The 24,893-nt window shown below is 43.0% G+C and overlaps 1 protein-coding gene across 1 annotated transcript; it reads left to right on the plus strand.

Annotated features, from left to right (window-relative positions):
* Nucleotides 1-3,325: 3,325 nt before the first annotated feature.
* slc5a6a (solute carrier family 5 member 6a) lies at nt 3,326-13,150 on the plus strand (the record flags this gene model as incomplete). The annotated part of the gene is made up of 16 exons (XM_083643270.1): nt 3,326-3,451; nt 3,977-4,198; nt 4,623-4,688; nt 5,186-5,237; nt 5,785-5,852; nt 6,298-6,452; nt 6,967-7,107; nt 7,354-7,483; nt 8,934-9,022; nt 9,676-9,788; nt 9,972-10,039; nt 10,473-10,559; nt 10,796-10,971; nt 11,481-11,584; nt 12,489-12,610; nt 12,950-13,150. The coding sequence occupies 16 exons, from the start codon at nt 3,326-3,328 to the stop codon at nt 13,148-13,150; spliced, it is 1,920 nt and encodes a 639-aa protein (XP_083499396.1).
* Nucleotides 13,151-24,893: the final 11,743 nt, after the last annotated feature.

Here is a 24,893-nt window from a genome sequence, read left to right on the forward strand (position 1 = left end):
TGAAATGATTCTGTCTCAGTGGGACTTATCTGGTCAACTATTCTGTCTCAGTGGGACTTACCTGGTCAAATTATTCTGTCTCAGTGGGACTTACCTGGTGAAATTATTCTGTCTCAGTGGGACTTACCTGGTCAAATGATTCTGTTTCAGTGGGACTTACCTGGTCAAATTATTCTGTCTCAGTGGGACTTATCTGGTCAACTATTCTGTCTCAGTGGGACTTACCTGGTCAAATGATTCTGTCTCAGTGGGACTTACCTGGTTAAATTATTCTGTCTCAGTGGGACTTACCTGGTGAAATGATTCTGTCTCAGTGGGACTTACCTGGTCAAATGATTCTGCCTCAGTGGGACTTACCTGGTCAAATGATTCTGTCTCAGTGGGACTTACCTGGTCAAATGATTCTGTCTCAGTGGGACTTACCTGGTCAAATGATTCTGTCTCAGTGGGACTTACCTGGTCGTTATTCTGTTTCAGTGGGACTTACCTGGTCAAATTATTCTGTCTCAGTGGGACTTACCTGGTCGTTATTCTGTTTCAGTGGGACTTACCTGGTCAAATTATTCTGTCTCAGTGGGACTTACCTGGTCGTTATTCTGTTTCAGTGGGACTTACCTGGTCAAGTGATTCTGTCAAATGAGACAATCTTCTGTGTTACAGTTACATTCCTATCTTAACTGGCTAGTAGGCCTATATTGTGCATTGACAACAAGTGCATTCATAAAGGCACTAGGCTGCTGACAGACACATGCGTGCGTGCGTGCATGCGTGAGTGACCCTGACCCTGAACCTTGGAACCATTGGCACCTGATGTCAGTGTTCTGAATGCAAATAGCTCTATTCTCTCTCATAATGTGTGATCTTGCTTTGAAGTAAATGAACCAGACAGTTTATCCTGAACAAAATGGCCTTGTTTTCACTCTGGCTGAAACACCAGTTTTTATGCTTTCTGGTTTTGGAATGAATTTTGTATCTTGAGCTTATTTAAACACCAAGTGGCAAACTAACCAAATTACCCAGCCCAATTTCTTTATAAAAGACTCTGTCTCTGCACCTGTTACAAGCAACTTGAATTCAGGGAAATACTTTCATTTAGCAGTCGTGATCCCCGCTGTTAGGACTTTGACATTAGGTCAACAGTTTTATAGTAACTAGGAATCAAGCACGTGTAGCTCGATTCCTAGGGTGGAGACTGTGGAGAAACTACCTTTTCCCCTTAACTCACCCATGTCCTCTTCTCCCTTCTTCTTCTTTTTGTGTTTTATGGCAGTTGGCATCCCTTATGTTGCATTACTGCCTTCTTCTGGATCCATTCCTCTTTGGTGTTTTATACTCTTCCTCTTCTCACCCAGACACAATTTGTCCGAGTTTGCCCAAACGCATCCCTCAGTACTTCATCTATCTCGGAAGGATTCACTGATGACATCACAATTGCTCGAGTGACATCACTGTCACTGATGACATCACTGATGACATCACAATTGCTTAAGTGACCCCTAACTGTGCAGTGCTGGAAAGCCATTAGAAGAAGAGGAAGATCTAGGAGGAGAGACCTACGCGTGAGGAGGTGAGACAGGAAACTAAAGAGGTCAAATCAGCCAGGAAGCATGTTAAGTTTTGTTTTTGTAAAGATCAAGTGAAGTTTCTGGTCTTTGTGATAATTAACTGTGCTGCTCGAGTGGAAAAGAAGTCGCAAGAAATTGACAATTGTGGATGCAGCGTTGTGGAGGTTTCTGGAAATGAAGTGCAGAAGTTTTTGAGAGAAGCTTTTGGGCCTCTCTCAAACATCTGAGTAGTAGAGACTTGTAGTAGAATGGGAAGTGGGTGGGTCTTTTATTTTAGTTCAGTCCATTAATTAGAATCCAGTAGTTGGTGGTAATGCAACAATTTGGATGCCGACCACCGTTAAAAACCAAAGAAGAAGAATCGAATAGGAGAGGTGTGTGAGACTCAAATGAGCACAGTGGGGAGTCTAACCTCTCTCTTCACCTCTGACAACAAAAACATATCCAGTAAGTGAAACCTGTAAAATCACCCTGCTGTTGTAACGCTTGTGCAAATAAAACGTGGGATTCGGTTTTGTTTGGTCAAAATGTTCCCTATTGAAAAGGAAAATAAAGACTGTGGTTGTATATTGAATCTTTGGCAACAATATTGTGACACATTGTTTGTTTGGTGTGCTGTGTTTTTTTGGCAGACTTTTCCTGCGGTTGTGATTGGTGGTTGTGAGCGAGATACTCCCCTTCAGTGAGCTAAGTCTGAGTGGTCACTGGTCTGTGTGTGTCAGCCAGCCAACGGCAGCTTGAACTGAGAAGGTAAGGCCTTTGCTGTCACATACACACACATGGTGCTACAAGAAAAGAGATAATGTCACTGAATAATTGTGTTGTGAATTGTAACACGTCTATCAAAATGTATTGTTTAGGAAGTTGTAACGTCAATGATTCTTATTGTATTAAGTTTGAAAGTTAGAAATAGACATTTTTGTGAAGCCATAATGCGGACACAAACATAGCACTGTACTAATTGTGATTGTAAGTGTTTTTTGGGGGGAAGGGAAGGTCAAAGGTTATTATCCTCATTACCTTCATCTCATGGATCCTTCACTAGCCTTTTCTTTCCTTCACTAGAGTTTCTGGTGTACTGGAATAGCGCTATATCGGAGGCCACAATCCAATTCTACAATATTTGATTGCAAATTCTCTTAAACTTCGAACAAAAATGCTGACTCATAAGATAGTAACACACAGGTCGTGCTGCTTGTGTGTGTGTGTCTTTTGATTAGCTGTACTACTACATGAAGACATCACACTCTTCACTCTTTTTCGCAATCATCCTCTCAAACATCACTCCTCACAGTCTCACTTTTTAACACTTCCCTCTCCTTTATGCAACACACATTCATCTGTCTTTTCTCTCACTCTGTTATCTATGTAGGGAAAAAAGAATCAGAATCTGTAAAATAATAACAAAATAGAATGCGTCTTAAAACCTAATTTAATTAACTGGCCTTTCACTGTGTCTGTATCTATTTCATGGTTTTAATCATGTTGTATTACCTCATTTCCCTTTTGTGAAGCACTTTAGTACACATTGGGTTTGTGCTTTTTTAAAGCTCTATTAGTGCTATATAACGCTCTACAAGTCAAGTTGGCTTGACTGACTTCTTTCCTACTCTGCCTCTGTCCCTCCAGTCAGCTGTCAGTGAGTGTCCCTATGGGTGACGCGCTTCCTTTGCCGTTGTGATCAACGTCCCAGGCCGTGCTTCCAACGGCCTTCCCCCCTCCCCCCTCCTCCACCCCACCAGCCTCCACCTCACGGCATCATGGGGGATGTAGTCCAGATGCACTTCACCACAGTGGACTATGTCATCTTTGCCTTGCTGCTGGTGGCCTCGACTGGCATCGGCCTGTTCTACGCCTTCTCTGGCGGCCGCCAGCGCACAACACAGGTAGGCATCGGGGTTAGACCGATACATCAGCAAAGAAAGTTTTTTTTGTTTTGTTGTTGTTGTTTCTCTGATGATGATGCCACAGTAAATCAGTGTTTCCTATAGATTTGTAGTTCTTTTTTTATGGCAGGTGAGGTAATTCCCAGCTTAAGGGTGGGGTTGCACTGCAGCTAAACTAAATGCTGGATTGAATTGGCACAAAATAGTTTGATACTAGTTTGGCTAACAATTAGCTAGCTAACATTGATTAAAAAAAAAAAAATCTAAAAGTTAATGTTAGTGATGATACCGCCTCATCCAATCACCATACACGTATGTCACTCAAGGCTTCAGTACTCTTTTGCTGGGAGAGTACCTACCCTGAAGTAGGAGCTAAAAAAAAACCCTCAAAACAGCGTTCTAAGAACTACAATCATTCCTAGTTCCAGCGGTACGCACACAATAAAGTTATTCTATTCTATTCTTTAGAACTATGAAAAAGTTCCTCCGCTCCGAAAACGCCAACTGACATTTTGCTTTTGGTAGGAGTTCCTGTTGGCCGACCGGTCGATGAGCTGCCTGCCGGTGTCTCTGTCCCTGCTGGCCACGTTTCAGTCGGCCGTGGCCATCCTGGGTGCTCCGTCTGAGGTGTACACCTTCGGGACGCAGTACTGGTTCCTGGGCTGCTCCTACTTCCTGGGCCTGCTCATCCCGGCCCATGTATTCATACCAATCTTCTACAGGTTGCGGGTGTCCAGCGCCTATGAGGTACACAGTACATACTGGAGAAGTAATACACAGCCAAGCACCCATGGGTTGAAAATAACACAAGGGTATATATGCAGATCTACTTGATTGAGGCTAAATCTGGTTTAGATGGTAGGGTATTTGTCTAGTTTGTAAAATAAATGATATATTTTCTCATTATTCCTCTATTGTTGTGTACTCTCTTCTTTCTTCTGTCTCTCTTTCTGCCAGAGACTGACAGATTTTATCCTGAACTTAAACAACTATAATTTGCAAATACACAGGAACTAATGCAGTTATTTCTAGTTCTATTTCTGCTTACTCACATATCTGGCTTTGATACTGTGGGACAAAACTAAGAATAAACACCCACAGCATTAACCATAGATCAGAAGCTGACACTAACTTTGACATTGCTTGTGTTCCCTGTCCCTCCTGTGGGCAGTATCTGGAGCTGCGCTTCAACAAGACGGTTCGCGTGTGCGGGACTGTGACCTTCATCTTTCAGATGGTATCTTTGTTTATCTCATAGTTTGTGTGTATGTGGGATTGGGTGGGGGCACGTCTCCATATTGTTGTAGTTGTCGGTGTGATCAGATGATGTGGATTAACCTGAGCATCTGCTGTACTATTTTTCTATATCTATCTTATCTACTATATTTCAGTAAGAATTGGAAAAGGTTTTAATCACAATGTTGAATAATGTCTGTCATTTTTTCAGCAATTTGAATAGGTTTTCTTTCTTTTTTTATCAAGTTTTCTCCATTTTCTCCCCAATTGTACTTGTCCAATTCCCCCTGCAGTCCCAATTGTTTCTCCACCCCCTCTGCCGATATGGGGAGAGTTGTAGACTAGCACATGCTTCCCCCGCTACATGTGCAGTCGCCACTGTTGAAAACCACTAGCAGAATCATCATGCTTTACGTTAGCTCAGTTCCACAACATGACTGCTGATCTCAGCTTTGTCTGAGTGTCCCTGCTCTGAAATGTCTGTCTCTGCCTCTACAGGTCATTTACATGGGGGTGGTCCTTTATGCTCCAGCCTTGGCGCTCAACGCAGGTAAATACCCCAGAGTAGCTTCTTCTACTTTAGCACACTGCTAACGGAATAGCCGTCCCTGTGTGACCGGCCATTTAGTCGAACCTGTCTTGAGTCATTTTGGCCACTAAATAGGAAATCTTTGCCCATTTAATCGACCCTAATTATATAATAAAAAAATCTGGCTCGGTTAGGTCACCCGCAGGGGTCCTCTTTACACTTCCTGAAAGATTCAGCGCGATCCCACATAAAATTACATAGCTGTGGACTGTGGCCGAACACAATTCTGCTCACTCGCGTGCGCAGACACACACACACACACACACACGGCATTCCTATTAGGATTTTACCACAACATCAGTCACACTTCTGACAGACACTTAACTGGGTTGAACACTGGGTTTTGCTAGGTTTTACTCTCATTTGTATGTCTTGGGTTACTGGTGATCCTGAATACAGCATCTTATAGCTAATTACTGTACTGGGAAATTAGGTTCAATGAGAAGATGATTGCATTAGAGCTTTCTTGTGTAGTGTTCCCTAATGAGATCACTGTGTTCAATTGCAGTGACAGGCTTTGACCTGTGGGGAGCAGTGCTGGCCATGGGACTAGTGTGCACTCTCTACACTACTCTGGTAAGAAACGGAATCTACGATTTGAAGTCGGTCTCCTACATACCACTTGTCAGCTTTGTCTTGCAGTTCAGTGGTGATTATTCATAACACCTGTGGAGCTTAAGAAAAGTTTTAGACCCTCTGGAAATGAGATGTGAACTACCCCTGCCTGAATCCCCATGCCTCTGGGACTTAACTTTGTTGACTGCCTGGTGATTGAAATCAAGGAATACTTCATGTGTTTTAGCTGGATCACATTTCTTTCTATCTTTCCCTGTTATTTCTTTATCTGCAACCTCTATCATAAGTGATTACCCAAAGAACAGACACATTTATTGTCAGTAAACCATGCACACCTTGTTCTTGGTTGTTTGTAATGGTGTTTAAGTTCGCTCTACCGTGGTGCTCATTGTATGTCGCTCTGGATCCGATTGTCAGTGTCAATTTAAACCATGTTGTCTTCCAGGGGGGCCTGAAGGCGGTGATCTGGACGGATGTGTTCCAAACGGTGGTGATGTTTGCGGGCCAACTGGCGGTCATCGTTGTGGGGGCCAGCCAGGCCGGGGGGATTGGAGAGGTTTGGAGGAAAGCCGTCAACGGCAGCCGCATCGCCGGACTAGAGTGAGGAGCCAGCGTTTTCATAGTTCAGATAGTACACAAAGTATCGCTCATTATCTCAAGAGTAACAATCAGTTGGACACGTGACACTTTTCTGGAAGACTGACGTATTAAGTATACAATTTTAATTATCCATGTGTCCATATTCCAAATTTACTGCAGTTGACATACTTTTAGTTTTGTGCATAAATGAGGCAATTCCAACCATTTTTATGAGCAATTGAATTCATTTTGCATTGCCAATTTTATTTGATTATGGCCGTTCCACTATCTCAAACTGTAGTAATAATAATGTAATCATGTAAAATCATGGAGATGTTGTTAGCTGTGCAATAAACATAGTTGCTGAATGATTGCAAGTAGGATAAGAGCATAAGTTAAATAATAATAATAATACAGTAAAAAGGTAAGAGTTGAGCATCTTACTCAAGGACACGTGGCTATCGATAGACACCTTGCGAGAATCAAACCCGTGTGGACTCTTCATCTCACTGTATCTAACCTTCTGCCTGTCCAGCCTGAACCCTGACCCTCTGGAGCGCCACACCTTCTGGACGCTGGGTGTGGGCGGAGTCTTCCTCATGCTGGCTCTGTACGGGGTGAACCAGGCCCAGGTCCAGAGATACCTCAGCTCCCGCACAGAGAGAGAGGCTGTCATGTGAGTATGATCCGCTGCTGAGAACATGTCAGTGTGGTTACTTAGAAGTGGGTTACACCAAACTGCATGTAGAGAGGGTGACCCATCTGAGATCATGTACCTAATGCAGATGGTCCTGAAGCCCCTTGGCTCCTCCACTGAGAGGGCGTCAAGCAAAAGCTCAATGATCTGAGAATCTAAAATATGTGTACAGAGTTTCTGATTTGTTATGCCCAGTTCAGACTTGTAACATCTGTGTCCTTGCAGCTCCTGCTATGTGGTCTTCCCATGCCAGCAGATTGTGCTGTGTTTAGGTTGTCTGATGGGCCTCGTCATGTTTGCTCGTTACGGAGAGGACAGTCCTCTGGACAAGGGCTACGTCAAAACCAACGACCAGGCCAGTGATACTCTACTATAGGGGTTCTCCACCTTGGTGTGTGTGTGTGTGTGCGTCTGTGTGTGTGTGTGTGTGTGCGTGTGTGTGTGTGTGTGTGTGTGTGTGTGTGTGTGTGTGTGTGTGTGGCACAGCTGTGAGATAAAGACTCACACTTGATTCAAAGAAAGCAAATCCTAAGCAAGCATTTTGTTTTACATTTAACACGTTGACTGCCACTGACGTATATATACGTCAAAAAAATCGATTTTTTTTTTTTGACGGTGGGATGTGCATCTAACCCTTTTACATCTCTTATATAAGTATTGGACGTGTACAACGTGTACAACCCATTCCACCGACCCACTAAGTGGCGACAAGGAAGGAGGAAGGCAAGCAAAAAGCAGTGTGACGAAGCCATTCTCATGAAAATGGATTGGCGAAAACGCTTTCGTTTTCGCGCTGATTGCTGGCAGTGCGGGATTGCAAATTTGCATAATAGATCACGGATGGAACACACTTTGAAACACGCAGCATAAATCGCAAAAGCTTCTCTCAACCAAAACTCCAAGAAGCGAGCGAGTCCTCCATCCAGACTTCCTCAAACAGCGGCCGCGCAGACAGGCACAGCAGCAGCAAAGCAATGAGACTGGTGACGCGAGGTTACAGCAGCAGCAACGAGCTTGTGACACGGCCGCTGCGGCCAAGAGGACACACACGGAGGGAGGAGTTGGAAGCAACTCTCCCTCTCTCTCTCTCTCTCTCTCTCTCTCTCTCTCGCTCTCTCTCTCTCGCTCTATCTCTCTCCCTCCCTCCCTCCCTCTCTCTCTCTCTCTCTCTCTCTCCCTCTCCCCCTCTCACTAGGATTAAACCTAGTGCGTCTCCCTCCCGAGAGGGAGAGAGAGAGAGAGGGAGGGAGAGCGAGAGGGAGGGAGAGAGAGAGAGAGAGAGGGAGGGAGAGCGAGAGGGAGGGAGAGAGAGAGAGAGAGAGAGAGAGAGCGAGAGGGGGAGGGAGAGAGAGAGAGAGAGAGCCAAAAATGAATGGTTAAAGTGACTGTTCTATCGAATTTCACAAAAAGCCGTTTATCTCTGAATATTTCTTCTGACGCTGAAACCATGCTGTATTCAACTGCTAATGCTTACATAACTACTAACTCTACAAACTAACTCTTTTAGATAGAGAAAGCACACATTCTATTAGTTCTTTTGAGATATTGTGTGTTCACAAAATCTTAGCAGAAAAGAATCCTCGGGTCTTGAAAGATGAGCCAGAATCCTCAAAAAACCCCTCTGGCAGAAGCTAACTACAGTAAAAAAAAAACGTCTGGCAGTGAATGTGTTAAGTGCAGAAAAAACATGAAATTATTTTTCTTTTTAATCAAACATTTTTTCCCCTCTTTGGGGGTTCTTCCATGAGCTTGATTGTCCATTCTGGTTCTGTAGGTCCATCCTAATGGCCAGTTTCTTCCTGCAGATGGTGCTGTACTTTGTGATGGATGTGTTCAGGGACCTGCCTGGGCTCCCTGGACTGTTTGTGGCCTGTCTCTTCAGTGGAGCGCTCAGGTAAGCCCGCCCAAGTGGCAAGAACCCGGATATAAAGGGTCGTCCCCCTGCCAAAAACCTGTCCGGTGTTTGTCCTCTGCCAGCCATGAAGGAGATAGTTTCATTCCAGGCTGTCACAATTTGAGGATAATAAACCATTTGTAAACTAGATTAGGATGAGTATTCTACCTTGGTTGTAACGTGACCACACACAAAAAGAATCTGGTCAAAGTACTGATCGCACTGGTTGAACTTACATGGTTGTCATGGGGAATTGTTTTTATCATTCTTGGCGAGACTCGAGTCATTTATAGACCTTGGTTTCAACCCAAGAGGAAGCAATCTGTCTCTAATAATAAAACCTAGCAATGACATGCCTGGCCGCAGTCTTTAAGCACAGTCCATTAGATTTAGTGTGTGTGTGTGTGTGTGTGTGTGTGTGTGTGTGTGTGTGTGTGTGTGTGTGTGTGTGCGCACGTGTATGGTTCAAAAACTGGGTTTTTGTGACTTATCTGGATGCCTCCCTCCACAGCGTTAATGTAATGGTGTTTGTTCTGCACTTGATTTTATAAAACACATTTTCAGCCCATGACCGTAAATGTCCCCACTTCTAAATCTCCTAACTGTACATGAAATCCCATATTTTCTCTCGGTTTGTCTCCCTCTCTCTCCAGCACCATCTCTTCAGCATTCAACTCCCTAGCTACAGTCACCTTGGAGGACCTGATTAAGCCTTATTTTCCAGCTATGACGGAAGCCAAAGCCACGCTCCTCTCCAAAGGACTTGGTAAGATCAGTGGTCCAGAGTCAGAGTACTGCGTCTGTCTACTACACACACTCTTTGCTTCGTTCAGTTTACCACCCACATATATACACAAAGCTTCCTTTAACATTATAAATAAATTATTCTCCCTGGCACTAAATTTGAGCAGATGTTTTTTATTAAATCTTTTGGTTGTCCATTCTGCAGCTTTGGCCTACGGCCTGGTGTGTCTGGCTATGGCCTATATCGCCTCTCTAATGGGATCTGTGCTTCAGGTAACTATTCACATGGTTTCATTATAATTAGACAGTGATGTAGGGCACTTATGATCAGGTGCAACTGCACATTGTGGGTCGCACTGTGATGGAAAAGATATATCTGACAGCCTCCTAAGTGAGGCATTTATGTTCTACATTGAATCCCTTTCCTATCAAATCCTGAACATTAGCATCTTGGTCACTCACAATTGTTTTTGAACAATTTTAAAAACGAATTGTGCAATAAAAGCTGTGTCCACATGTGTTGCATTGGATTCATTTTGCAATATCCAGACAAAAATCAGAGAAAAGCACAATCTCAAATCAAGTGGGGGTCATCATGCAACTGTACAATGATTGAACTAGCTTTAGTATACACAGGAGTCAACAACTCAAGTAAAGAGTCACCCTCTGTACTGACATGCTGTTCTGTCTCCCTCTGTTCCCCCAGGCAGCCTTCAGCATCTTTGGGATGGTGGGTGGTCCACTGCTGGGGGTCTTCTGCCTGGGAATGTTCTTCCCCTGGGCCAACTCCACAGTGAGTCACCTTTTTCCTGATTTCAACTCAATTATAGAAATATGGAGTTAGTTATTTATTGCCTGATCTCATACAAATGAGCACTACTACTTTCTCCACCATGACAGTTTCTGTTCTTCACCAGATAAAGCTTCAGCTGGTCTTTCTTCTGCTCTTCTGCCTTTCTGCTTTTCCTGTCTTCCCCTGCTTGGCTCTCCTCCTCTTCTCTTCCTCACCTCTCCTCCTCTGCCTCTCAGGGAGCGCTGGTTGGTTTGATATCGGGCCTTGTCATGGCCTTCTGGATTGGCATCGGCAGCTTTGTGATGCGTATGTCTGCTTCGGCGTCACTCAACGCCACTGCTCCGCCCCTCCTTGGCAACATGACTACCGCTGTCATGACAACGCTGGTCAGCTCTGCCACAAGCAAGCCAAGGTAACGCCATTCAGACTTCTCCTTAGGATACAACTATTATCTCTTGAATCCTGGGTACTGATACCAATGCTATTACTTTTACTGGACACTATAGATGCAGACCAGCTGTCATTGTACAAAACATGATATGACATATTATCACATGTATCCATTAGAGATGGATGGATGGAAATGCATTTGGCTTTTATAAATACATTTTCTTTTTATTTCTATGTTACATGAGGAAATGGTTGATAATTGAGTTGACTGATTTGGCTTCTGCTTGTTTATTAATATCAAAGCACAAATCTTCTTCTTTATCAATTCCAATTGTGTTCCGATACCTTAATTCAGCGTGGTTTGAAATCCGATACTAGTATTGCTATGTGTGTATTTGCAGGGCTGTAAAAGGACAGATTATAAAGCAATAGCTTTATCTCTTATGCCTGCTAGGATCTTAACCGAAGATATGATATGATTTTGAACACATCTATAACAGTTTTCTCTCTTCCTCCCTGTACCTCCATCAGGCCGACAGGTGTGGAGGCGCTCTACTCCTTGTCCTACATGTGGTACAGTGCTCACAACTCAGCCACTGTTGTGGTGGTGGGACTGATAGTCAGCCTGCTAACAGGTACATGCATACACTCACTGCTTAAGTAAATTTTCCACATCAAGATCTCAACGGGTCCTCAAAGTGTAGCGATACAAGTACACCAACACTTGAGCAGACACAAGCAAACTTTCATACAGGCAGCACAGACAGTTTATGGTGACATGTAAACATAAAGGCTGAAATATACTTCCGCGTCCGCCTCGACTTGGAGCCTTGCCGGCGGCAGTTGGTCCTACTCGAACATCAGCTTGATGAGGGGTCACAGGGGAGTCCCCAGCAAAATGAGTAAATTGTGTGATTTCACTAGGATTTCAATGACTAGAAGTTAGGCCCAAGGAGAGAATGTAGTGCATATACTTGGTAATAGCTTTCACTCTCTCCTGTTATCTCCCCACCTATATTATATTATACTCGCGCTGTTCGCGTCAGCTGTGTCGAGTCACATTTTCGAGGAGCTGTACGCAGGCTGTGCCGCACCCCTCGGCGCATTCAGCGAGGGGTTTGACGTGGAAGTATATCAAGCCCTTCAATCGTAAACGGGCACAGACAATGCACAGTCACATAGATTGTGAATGGAAACACCCAATTAGTAGCTAGTAGGTAGCCAATTAGTAGTTAGGTAGCTAGCAAATCTTTTATTTTATTTTTTAGCCTTGATATCCATTTATCTAATGTGTTTTTCATTGGGGAATGATACGTTTTGTTTTGTTTTCCCGTGGGGAATGATATGCTGAAAGTGAAATGATAAATGTGTCGTATGTCCGATGTATGTTTCCCACCCAGAGTGTGTTACAAGTTCAAAATGGCTGCCGTAAAGTCCAATCCCTCACTCTCCACTCTACTTCCTACAAAGCAGGAATGCCGAAACAGTCTACCAACATACGGTAATGGGTAATTGCTGTCATGTCCATGTATGTGGCAGGTCCCATGAAGGAGAAGGATCTGACCCCAGGCACAGTGTATCCAGTCCTGGGCACACTGCTGTTCTTTCTGCCTGAGCGCTACAGAGAGAAGCTCTGCTGTGTCACTCCCCTGGCTTACAAGGTCATCTCATATTTACCATCACCGCTGCTTTGTGTTTTTCTGCTGTCTGTTCACCTCAGGTTCCTCCTAAATTATTACAAATGAATTTGATCAATTCCAGGTCTTGAATAGTTTGGGAATTTGAAAAAAATGTCTGGAAAAGCATGGAAAATGTTGTGGTTCAGGTCCGATACACAAATAATTATAGCTTGTTTGTCTTCAAACCAAATCAAGGTCTGGAGAAAGTATGGCATTTCTTAATTGAAAATGTGTAGGAACCCTAGTGTCAGGTGACATGGTTCCTACACATTTTCATTTTCAGCCTGAGATTTCATTGTCGTTTTTGTGCTTGCTCATCAGGCCAAAGCAATCGACATGCAGCCGTACCAGATGGCCAAGAAGGAGAGCAACGGAGCAGCCTACCCCAAAGAAGAGACAATCACAGAAGAGAAAGAGATGGAGAGCGACACGGCCAAGACAGAGGAGGGGGACGAGGAAGCGGGGACTCCTCTGCCCTCCTGTCAACTGACCCCTCACATGGTGCAGGAGACAGCTTTGTGATCCTCCTGTTCTTCTTCTTACAACACACAAACACACACACACACACACACACACACTCTCTCTCTCTCTCTCTCTCATCCACCCTGGGCTCAGATCGTTCTTCCTGGGGGAGAAGCCCTGTACGGGGGCATCAGCGGCGGGATGAAACCCCTCTGTGTCTGGAGCATGGATCTCTAAGTGGACAGCGGAAAATGGAGTTCAGTCCCAAAGCCCTGTAGAATGGAGAATATAATGCAACACTAAGGTTTGGTGTTGTTAGTTGTTTTTTTTACTTTGTGAGAATTTGATTAGGATTAGCCTTGGCTAATGAACCTCAATATCAGCGTGTGCAGCGTGTGCATTTTATTGGTACTTCAATGCGCCACACTTCTTCTCAAATGAAACCTATACTCGAAATCACCACTTGCCAAAGGGCAGCAATCGAAGGAGACAACGAAAGGGAAACTCAAGCAATCGCATGGCGAGTTGGGTGGGAAAAAAACCTCTCTCGTTACGTCCATCATTCTCCATTCGCCACCCTGAAAACCCTTGACCGCGCACAAAGGCTTTTGGATCTGTCTTCATGTGTCCAGTACCAGTGTGAAGTTGAGAGAGTGGGGAGTTACTCATTCACAAGGAACTGTTCCACTGTGTCATTCTGCTTTACAAAAGAAAAAAGAAAAATCAGGTAGCAAATGGTGTAAACACAAGATGTGTAGGTAAAATGTTATTTTTGTAGAGACGATGGGAGTATAAAATCACTGAAAATATACAAGAGAATATAATAAGAAAATTATATCCCACGAGACTGACACAGATTAAGAATGAGATTTGTGCAATTGTGATAGCCTTACTTGGTACTTATGTTGTGTAGTTTCTTTACATGTCCTTTAATGCTATTTGCCATCCCAGCTGCTACTATAGATCTATAAATACTATAAATCCACTAAACCTAAGCTGTAAGTTTTCAAAGGAGGGCAAAGAGGGCGTGCCATAGCAGCAGAATTAGACGAAGCACAATATATCCTCAGTTGGCATTATCGTGTTCCTAGAAAGGAGGTGCATGGGCAGAAACGTTCTACCATCAGTTGTGTGTGGTACAAGTGTGCATGTCTTGCCTGGACCTTTCAGTGACATTGCCGTCTCCTCATGCGTCTTCTAGTCTTGTTCCCGGAAAGGAAGTTGTTATCCACTGTTTACTTCTCATTTTCATTGTAGAGTACTGTAGCTGTATTTTGCTTTCTCTTGATGCCGCAAATCCTTTTTTGTGTCCATTTGATTAGTCGTAAGCACTGTGTTCAGTTCAATTGAAAACGCACAATCGTACATAAGAGACCAACCTTTCCTTTCCTCCTACTGCTGGGTACGTGTTGAAGTGTTCTTATGGCTTCTGGAAAGCATGGGAACACTCAGGAGGGATGGTTTTAGCAAGGAAATTGAGATTGTCCAGCTTCTTTTTAAAGACGTATTTTATCTGGCAGGGGAGCTTGCTTTTACTAGACACAAAAGAGGCACCTTCCGTCAACGGGAGTGCAAATGGTATTCTAATCTAGATAACTAAACATCAAAACATCTGTCACAAATTAGGTTTTTGTTGCACCTTGCTGTGTTCACCGTAACATTACAGTTCAACACATATTCCATGTCCCTTTTGTTTCTCCCAAAACCCCATGATGTAATCAAGTGCCTCATTTAGCCAGTTTATTGAATGTTGTCATTTAGCTTCACTGTTCAAGCACCATGTTAGCAGTGCCCCCATATGTGTCTTTGGTTTTCATTAGCTTTAAATACTCGTTAGAGCACAAATGGCTTGGCCGCCTCCTTTCCCCCCTGCATGGGTTTACATCCGGTCCTTTGTGGGACGACAAAAGCACAGCTGCACGCATGAGTCAAAAAGAAGAGCCATCTTGGACCTTTTGGGGTGGATCTCCTTTAGCTCTGGCAGTTACTTGATGTTTAGTGTCATGTTCTTGGAAGTAAAAAAAGATCTTCCAAATCTGAAATAATTTTGTATATGTACTTCAAGCATCTTTGTAAGTGCCCGTCTATTTTTTAAATTCAGAATAACGTGTTGCCAGTGCTAGTATGTGATTGACCGTTGTGTAATTGTTGAGTATGTACTTTAATTTTAATGAAGAGTTTGGATCCTGCTGTGCAGAAGGTTTGCATATGTGCTCAACAGTTGCTTCATCGACATCATTTGTCATTTTTTGGAATCTTAATGAATTCTTGACCATCCTGTCCACCTTTCAATGTTTGCTCCATGTCATCGTGTAACGAGGGGGATGTGCCTGTGTGTGTGTACCTGGTGTGTACAACTGTTCTTGGTCTGTGTTTTGTCTGTGCTCTTGTGCTTGATAATGGACCATCAATGCCATGCCTGTTTAGGTGACTTACTATGGTTTGATCATGACGAGTGTCGTTGAACGGTACTGCGCCTGTTAAACTATCCTGGCCTTACACCTGTTCCCAAAGAGTTTATTTTACTTAACTGCTTCTCTACAATAGGGAGCCCACATGAAGTACACCCGTAAAAAAGATTTTTTTTTAAATACGTGTACACATTGTACACATACGCACATTTTTGTTCCTTTTCTATAAATGTTTTTAATTGGGTGCCCTTCCTTTTTCCACCAGATATTATTATTGTTTTTGAGTGAATCCATAAGAGTTGCAAGAGTTGTGATCAAGTACAGCCTAGCCGATTAAGGTGAGACAGACATGAACAGCAGAGAAGGAGCACTCCACTTATAGTTGAAAAGGTTTATGGACTCAAGACGACTAGATGTTAAGCCCCATTGAACCATGTAAGCACCAGTCCATTACAAAAGCAAAATGTGTTTGCTTGTACCATCCCCTTAAAGTGATGTATCCAAAGCATATAGAATGTGATTTCATTTAATATATTTTGATCGTTTTTTTTTACCAATAGAAAATATATTGGAAATCATATTTGTATATTTTTGTAATTTCACATAAAGCCTGTGTACATTTCATGACGTGAAATGTACAATTCTATATGCAAGAACCAAGTTATTTTTTTCTGTGAATGACGGGTAGAAATGGTAAGGTAGCAGTCTGCTTATAGACGTCTGCTAACTCGTGGACACATCTGTAGCACTAGAAATTAGCGTTAGCATTTTTCAGAGGGACAGTAACAGCCTTTGTCGTGTTCCAGCATTATAAAAAAAAAGATTGGTTGGTTTTAGCTTTTTGCGAGTGCTACATCCCGTATTTTAGCCGTCACATTCACAATCAATCAAAGCATTTTAATGGTTCCTAGAAAGGTTTTTAGATACTTTTTTAATTACATCCTGTGACAAGTATGTACATTGAGATACATTTATATTATTTATATGATTACATAGTGTTGAAACCTTGTTCTTCATACCTGAAATTACTTGAAGTGTGTGTAATGCTATACCCTAATGATAAACAGATACAACCTCTAAAATCGGGGTGATGAACGCCACTCATCCACAAGTGCTGAAATATTATTATTGATGTTAAAAATGGCCTTTATCAACCCAGATTGGGTTGGGCACTGTGATAATGACAACAAAGCACAATGATGTCAGTAGTCTTATGGAAATAATCTCACTGAAGCCATCAGTTCATCACAACTGAGACATTGCACTGATAAGTCTAGAATTGTGTTGATTGTAATGAGGCAAATGACTTGCTTGAGATAGTCTCTAAAATTATGATACAGTATATCTATAGCCTATATTGATTAGCTGCCTTTTCTGTACTGGATTAATTTGGACTGCACAACAATACAGCTGACTGAGAACACACTTGACTTGCCTGTGAAACAAAAGCATGGCACTTAGTAATTTCTAGTGATAATAAATATTCAGATGATTGATATTTATTATCCTGTGTGATTGTTCTCCCATTCATAAGAATTCTTCCTAATATGCATTCCAAAAAACCCTGAAACAAAACCCATAAGCACTGAAGTCGGAAGGACTCCTCTGCTTTGGCTGTGCCTTCATACAATCTCTGTATTGTGATCCTGTTTTGTTCAACTGTTGGTCTTGATGGAAATCTTGTGGTTGAACTCAACTGTTTCCGTGATTTCCTCTGTTAGAGGGAGAGTTTTTTTTTAGGATATTCTCCTCTGGAGCTCGACTCTGGCCTGAGAATGTCAGCTCAGTCTGAAGAAGAAGAACAAAACAGTCTAGACTTGGACAAAAGCCAAGGAGTATGATCCTTGGGGACTCCTGCTAAAGCCCCAAATTGTTAATAGTTCAAGAATGAATCACTTAAGATCCATATTTTTAACATTCTCCAACAACTTGATCGCAAACCAAACCCCGCTCCCAAGAATACAAGAGATCATGGAAACACATGTTTGAAATTGTACTGTATGTTTTGCCACTGAATATATCACTGAAATCCAGCTTCTGATGGAAAAGTTGATACATTAGCCAAATTGGGGGTTCGTCTTGAAGGATTAAGTTCACCAAAAAGTGAAAAATAAGTCCTCTATTCACCCCATGCCAATGGAAGGACGGGTGTAGTTTTGTAGTCCATAAAACAGTCCTGGGGTTTCACAGCAAAACACTGTTGCAGCATTCTCAACAATTAAAGTGGCTGGTGACCAACTTTCAAACAACAAAACACACACACACACAATGCCTCCATACTGCTCATCATCAAAGCCCTGAGATGCCAAGGTGACTTGAAAACACGTAATTTCCACCCTGTTTTTTTAACGTCTTTTCAAGTCAACTTGGCATCTCGTTGCTTCTGGGAGACTTGGATTACGCCAGATGAGCAATATGGAGGCTGTTTTTGTTTGAAAGTTGGTCACCATCCATTTCAATTGTTTAGGAGAATGCTGTAACTCTATTTCCCTGGAAAACTGTCCACCAACCATCAGCATCGGGGTGAGTAGATAATGACTGAATTAAAAAATTTGAGTGAACTTATCCTTTAACTACCCCATGTCAACACTGATTTTGTCATAGAGATCTAACCATTTGAACTGCTGTCATAAGAGAGAACGCAGTTTTTTCCTCTTTAGATGGCAAAGAAAAATCCTGTCACATGATGGGGAAACAAGCCTATTCTGGGAGAGAGTGTGAAACAGGGTTATGGTCCATACACTTTTAACTCAGTTAAACATGTAAACTGCAATGAAGTCACGGAAGGTCCCAATTGTTTGGCAGTATTGGATGTGTAAGTTTGATGTATTTAAATTTTGAGATAATGAAAAATAATCACAATGAAAAATTACATATTGACTGAAAGTGTTTTGACCCCAACCCCGATGTAAAGAAGGGATACAGTTCTCCCCTGGTATGAAAGCAGCAAGTCCAATATGACCACTGTTTGTTAGTGCCACCCACTGGGCATAGTTTTCCAAATGTTGACATTTTAATTGTCCTCCCAAGTAACTGGATGGGCTCTAGTGATGAAAGACCATTGTTGTTGCTCTGTTTTTGAAAAATAAATAATGTGATTGGAAATGTGTGTGTATGTGAGAGAGAGAGATAGTGAGTGTGAAAGTCACTCGAAGTCATTGCTTTCAGCCAAGCAAGCTGGTTCATATGCTCCGAGTGAAGTCATAATTACTGGTTAATGTAACAATGTGATGCTATATCTGGGAATTTTTTACATAGAGGTTTTTGTTCCATACTTTTCCATACTGCAGTGAGGAACGCAGAAGTTTTTTGTTTTTTTATCCACAAACTGGGATGTCTGGGAAGGTTCTTTCTCTGTTGTATGTTTTGAGAAACTCGGTTCTTCCCCTTCCGTCGGTGACTTTCCAATCCCAGGGGAGAGTCTTATCCCCCCCACCCCCAGTCCCTGTTAGGTCAGTCTGACTGCGGCCCTGTCTGCCTGCCTGCCTGCCTATCTATCTATCTATCTATCTATCTATCTATCTATCTATCTATCTATCTATCTATCTGCCTATCTATCTATCTATCTACTGTATCTATCTATATGCCTATCTATCTATCTATCTATCTATCTAACTATCTGCCTATCTTTCTATCTACAGTATCTTATCTATCTGCCTATCTATCTATCTATCTGCCTATTTATCTATCTGCCTATCTATCTGTCTACAGTATCTAATCTATCTATCTGCTTTCCTGCCTGCCCATCCAAAGGCCTAAATGTGACCATAGCTTTAGTAGTAGTCTTATGTGTGAATGTACTGTACATACACGGCTATGTAGTGTCATTTGCCTCCATTTATGAAAATGTTCCTTGTTTTCTCCTCCTCCTCTCCGCCGCCCTCCCCTCTTCCTCCTCTTCCCCCTCTTCCTCCTCATCCTTCTCATTCCTCTCATCCTCTCACTCTGCTCACTCCCAGCAAAGGCCTGGCCAAACAGGGGGAGTGTGGCCACAAAGCATCCATAAATCCAGCCTGAAATCAGCATGTACCGAGCATAATGAGCGGGAGATACTGAAAATATGTTGATGATCTCCCAACATGGGGGATGACGGCACAGGGAGTTTGGACATGGGCTTACTTGGAGCAGCCCCAGTAGCATAAAGTAGCTGTCTTTACATGGAAACATGGACGCAAACACACAAACAAGACATACATACTAGACACCCATACACATCAGACACTCACAGTTTGAAGGCAGCATCAGAGCCTGTAGATGGAGATGAGCGGTTGTATTGCACCTGTGACTACCTCAATATACTAGCGGGCGAGCGCGAGATGCCTGGCTATTATTATTAGTATATAAGTGGCAATGTTTGTCTGTTTCAATTTGTGTCCCACTGATAATGTCATAGGCATTGTGACATCACTGATGATGTGACATCATCAGTGATGTCATAGGCATGGTGATGTCATCAGTGATGCGAAGTTGAGCAAATGTGCATGCCAATAGTGCAGGCGATTGTGTGCTGTGCATGCCAATAGAGCAGGCTCGCCGCTCGCAGCTCGGCCCCACAGTGGCCAAGCTGCGTGCGGCGAGCCCATGCAGCGGGCGAGCCTAGGTGCCAATACCCTAGCCTAGTAAAAAAGAAGAAGTAAAAGTTGGTGTATAAATTCTTTGCCTAAATTAAAGTGGAAATCTCTGATGGTATGGAAATTGAGTGAAAATTGGAGTATTCAGATTCAAATATTTGACATGACAAATATGTTCAATTAATGTTCTCTATCTCACATTTCCATATACTAAATTTGATTGGTTAATCTGAATTTGTTACCATTTTATGTACTGTACTGTAGTTGTAAAGTACTGTAACAGGCATCTGGTAGTTTTGTAAGGGAGTAAAAAGAAGGAATATTGCATAAAAGTAGTAGTTAGCAGAAGAGTACCGGTAGTCTATTTCAAAATTGCTAAACAGAAAACATTTATGACTTATTTATTCTAGTTCAAAGTTAACCCAGTAAGAAACCGGGAATCTTTGTGGAGAATATCCAAATATCTTTTCAAATCTTCACTCATCCTGATTGGAAGCTCACTATTATCAAAAACATGCTGGTTAGCTCAGATGGTAGAGAACCATACTTAAAATTTAACAATCTTGGGGCTGAGGGTTCAAATCTCACCTGGAGTGAGTGTATATTTGTTAATGATATGGTCTTTCACTTTCACTTTTGATTGAGGCAGCAAAGTTATTTGTATTTGAATAAAAGTGGAAATAGGCGTAACAATCTTCTTTTAGTTTTTATTGCACTTCTAATTAGAGTCATAATAATAATAATAATAAATAAATATTTTTGACAGTGCAAGTAAACCTAGTTTTTTTTTAACTTGTGCTTTTTTGTCTTCCATCCATAATTTATAAAAGATATTTTCAGCCATTGTATACTTTTTTGACAGATGTATGTTGCTTTACAGCTGAAATTGGGTAAGAGAGCTGAAATTGGGTGAGAGACATAGAGAGTGATAAGGAGAGATGAGATGAGATGAGATGATGAGATGAGATGAGATAAACCTTATTGTCCCTGGAGGGAAATTTGTCTTGGGCAAAAAGTGCTAGTGCCAACATCGGTGTTACAGACACAGTAACAAAACAAACACGGTCACAGTCACAGCATTGTACTTCACCACAGAAAGAGTGCCAGCTAGACACAAGATTGCACTATTTCGAAGATTGCACATGCCCTATTGCATAGTGTGTTTAAATCATCAAACCAGTTAATAAGGGAAGAATAAAATAAACAATAAAACCATAATACCATAAAAATCATACAAATAGAAATCAATATAAAAATCAAGTCAAGATCAAGAGAGAGAGAGGTTTTGCTGATTAGCCCACTGTAAAAAGTTAAACCAGACAGGCCGAACTTTTCATAGTGCACTGTGAAAAGTTCAACCAGCCACACCTGAACAATCACACCCAGGTGGTGCTAATTAAGTGTCTTAAAGTGGTAATCCACAACAGCTGCGCTGGTTTAGGTAATGGAATTGATGAGGGAGAGAAGTCTCCCCCCAGGAAACCTGGGTTACACCACCACCCAAGCTGACCGTCCTGATTGTACCTGAAGGAAGCCTCGCTTTCATGTGATCGAGAGACATAGAGAGACAGTGAAAGAGAGCGAGACTAAGAGAGTTCGGCCAAAATCCCACTGCAAAAAGTTTGACCTGTCTGGTTTTTAAAATGTTACATTTCAGCTGTCAATCAACATAAAGCTGGTCTGTGTGTGTGTCGGGGGGGGGGGGGATTTCCAGTAGACTATTGTGACACCTTGCCCTAAAGCCTAAAGAGTAAATGTGGAGTGACACCAGAGTTTTAGCACAGGTTTAAGCAACCACCCCCCAAGCTGACCGTCCTGATTGTACTTGAAGGAAGCTTCACTTTCATGTGATCGAGAGACATAGAGAGACAGTGAGAGAGAGCGAGACTAAGAGAGTTCGGCCAAAATCCCACTGCAGAAAGTTTGACCTGTCTGGTTTTTAAAATGTTACATTTCAGCTGTCAATCAACATAAAGCTGGTGTGTGTGTGTGTGTCGGGAAGGGGGGGATTTCCAGTAGACTATTGTGACACCTTGCCCTAAAGCCTAAAGAGTAAATGTGGAGTGACACCAGAGGTTTAGCACAGGTTTAAGCAACCACCACCACCACCCAAGCTGACCGTCCTGATTGTACCTGAAGGAAGCCTCGCTTTCATGTGATCGAGAGACATAGAGAGACAGTGAGAGAGAGCGAGACTAAGAGAGTTCGGCCAAAATCCCACTGCAAAAAGTTTGACCTGTCTGGTTTTTAAAATGTTACATTTCAGCTGTCAATCAACATAAAGCTGGTGTGTGTGTGTGTCGGGGGGGGGGGGGATTTCCAGTAGACTATTGTGACACCTTGCCCTAAAGCCTAAAGAGTAAATGTGGAGTGACACCAGAGGTTTAGCACAGGTTAAAGCAACCACCACCACCACCACCCAAGCTGACCGTCCTGATTGTACCTGAAGGAAGCCTCGCTTTCATGTGATCGAGAGACATAGAGAGACAGTGAGAGAGAGCGAGACTAAGAGAGTTCGGCCAAAATCCCACTGCAAAAAGTTTGACCTGTCTGGTTTTTAAAATGTTACATTTCAGCTGTCAATCAACATAAAGCTGGTGTGTGTGTGTGTGTCGGGGGGGGGGGGGGGGGGGGGGGTTCCAGTAGACTATTGTGACACCTTGCCCTAAAGCCTAAAGAGTAAATGTGGAGTGACACCAGAGTTTTAGCACAGGTTTAAGCAACCACCACCCAAGCTGACCGTCCTGATTGTACCTGAAGGAAGCCTCAGTTTCATGTGATCGAGAGACATAGAGAGACAGTGAGAGAGAGCGAGACTAAGAGAGTTCGGCCAAAATCCCACTGCAGAAAGTTTGACCTGTCTGGTTTTTAAAATGTTACATTTCAGCTGTCAATCAACATAAAGCTGGTGTGTGTGTGTGTGTGGGGGGGGGGGGGGGGGGATTTCCAGTAGACTATTGTGACACCTTGCCCTAAAGCCTAAAGAGTAAATGTGGAGTGACACCAGAGGTTTAGCACAGGTTTAAGCAACCACCACCACCACCCAAGCTGACCGTCCTGATTGTACCTGAAGGAAGCCTCGCTTTCATGTGATCGAGAGACATAGAGAGACAGTGAGAGAGAGCGAGACTAAGAGAGTTCGGCCAAAATCCCACTGCAAAAAGTTTGACCTGTCTGGTTTTTAAAATGTTACATTTCAGCTGTCAATCAACATAAAGCTGGTCTGTGTGTGTGTCGGGGGGGGGGGGGGATTTCCAGTAGACTATTGTGACACCTTGCCCTAAAGCCTAAAGAGTAAATGTGGAGTGACACCAGAGTTTTAGCACAGGTTTAAGCAACCACCCCCCAAGCTGACCGTCCTGATTGTACTTGAAGGAAACTTCACTTTCATGTGATCGAGAGACATAGAGAGACAGTGAGAGAGAGCGAGACTAAGAGAGTTCGGCCAAAATCCCACTGCAGAACGTTTGACCTGTCTGGTTTTTAAAATGTTACATTTCAGCTGTCAATCAACATAAAGCTGGTGTGTGTGTGTGTCGGGAAGGGGGGGATTTCCAGTAGACTATTGTGACACCTTGCCCTAAAGCCTAAAGAGTAAATGTGGAGTGACACCAGAGGTTTAGCACAGGTTTAAGCAACCACCACCACCACCCAAGCTGACCGTCCTGATTGTACCTGAAGGAAGCCTCGCTTTCATGTGATCGAGAGACATAGAGAGACAGTGAGAGAGAGCGAGACTAAGAGAGTTCGGCCAAAATCCCACTGCAAAAAGTTTGACCTGTCTGGTTTTTAAAATGTTACATTTCAGCTGTCAATCAACATAAAGCTGGTGTGTGTGTGTGGGGGGGGGGGGGGGGGGGGGGATTTCCAGTAGACTATTGTGACACCTTGCCCTAAAGCCTAAAGAGTAAATGTGGAGTGACACCAGAGGTTTAGCACAGGTTTAAGCAACCACCACCACCACCCAAGCTGACCGTCCTGATTGTACCTGAAGGAAGCCTCGCTTTCATGTGATCGAGAGACATAGAGAGACAGTGAGAGAGAGCGAGACTAAGAGAGTTCGGCCAAAATCCCACTGCAAAAAGTTTGACCTGTCTGGTTTTTAAAATGTTACATTTCAGCTGTCAATCAACATAAAGCTGGTGTGTGTATGTGTCGGGGGGGGGGGGGGGGGGGGATTTCCAGTAGACTATTGTGACACCTTGCCCTAAAGCCTAAAGAGTAAATGTGGAGTGACACCAGAGGTTTAGCACAGGTTTAAGCAACCACCACCACCACCCAAGCTGACCGTCCTGATTGTACCTGAAGGAAGCCTCGCTTTCATGTGATCGAGAGACATAGAGAGCAGGGCCGTAGCTAGCTATGAGGACGGGGAGGCCCGGACCTCCCCTAATATTTCAGAGAAAATTAAAAAAAAAAAAAAAAAAAAAATTTTTTTTTTATAAAACAATCTGCATGGAAAAGCATGAAAAACACGGGATCGCTTTTATTTTGAAACGAAAGGCAGGTCAGGCAGGAAGTCATCTGACGCCGCGTCCGCGGTAACTTGATTCCGAGAGAGCAGCAGCATGGTGGTGAGTGATGACTGTCTGTCTGCCTGGCGAGATAATTGAAGGTGAGCGAGCTGCGAGACAGTGAGCGAGTGAACGACAGACAGTGAGTGACACTGACAGATTTTTTAGCAACAACCAAGAAAGTAAGTGTCTAGTCTGTCTCTTAAGTAATGTTACCTGTGTGACACGTTGGGATGCTACTGGCTAATCATGCATGATGCCAATTGCCAAGCTCCCGAAGTCAGGTATGCAGGTGGCTATATGCATG

Source organism: Poromitra crassiceps (genome assembly GCF_964638095.1).
Source record: "Poromitra crassiceps genome assembly, chromosome: 9".
NCBI lineage: Eukaryota > Metazoa > Chordata > Actinopteri > Beryciformes > Melamphaidae > Poromitra > Poromitra crassiceps.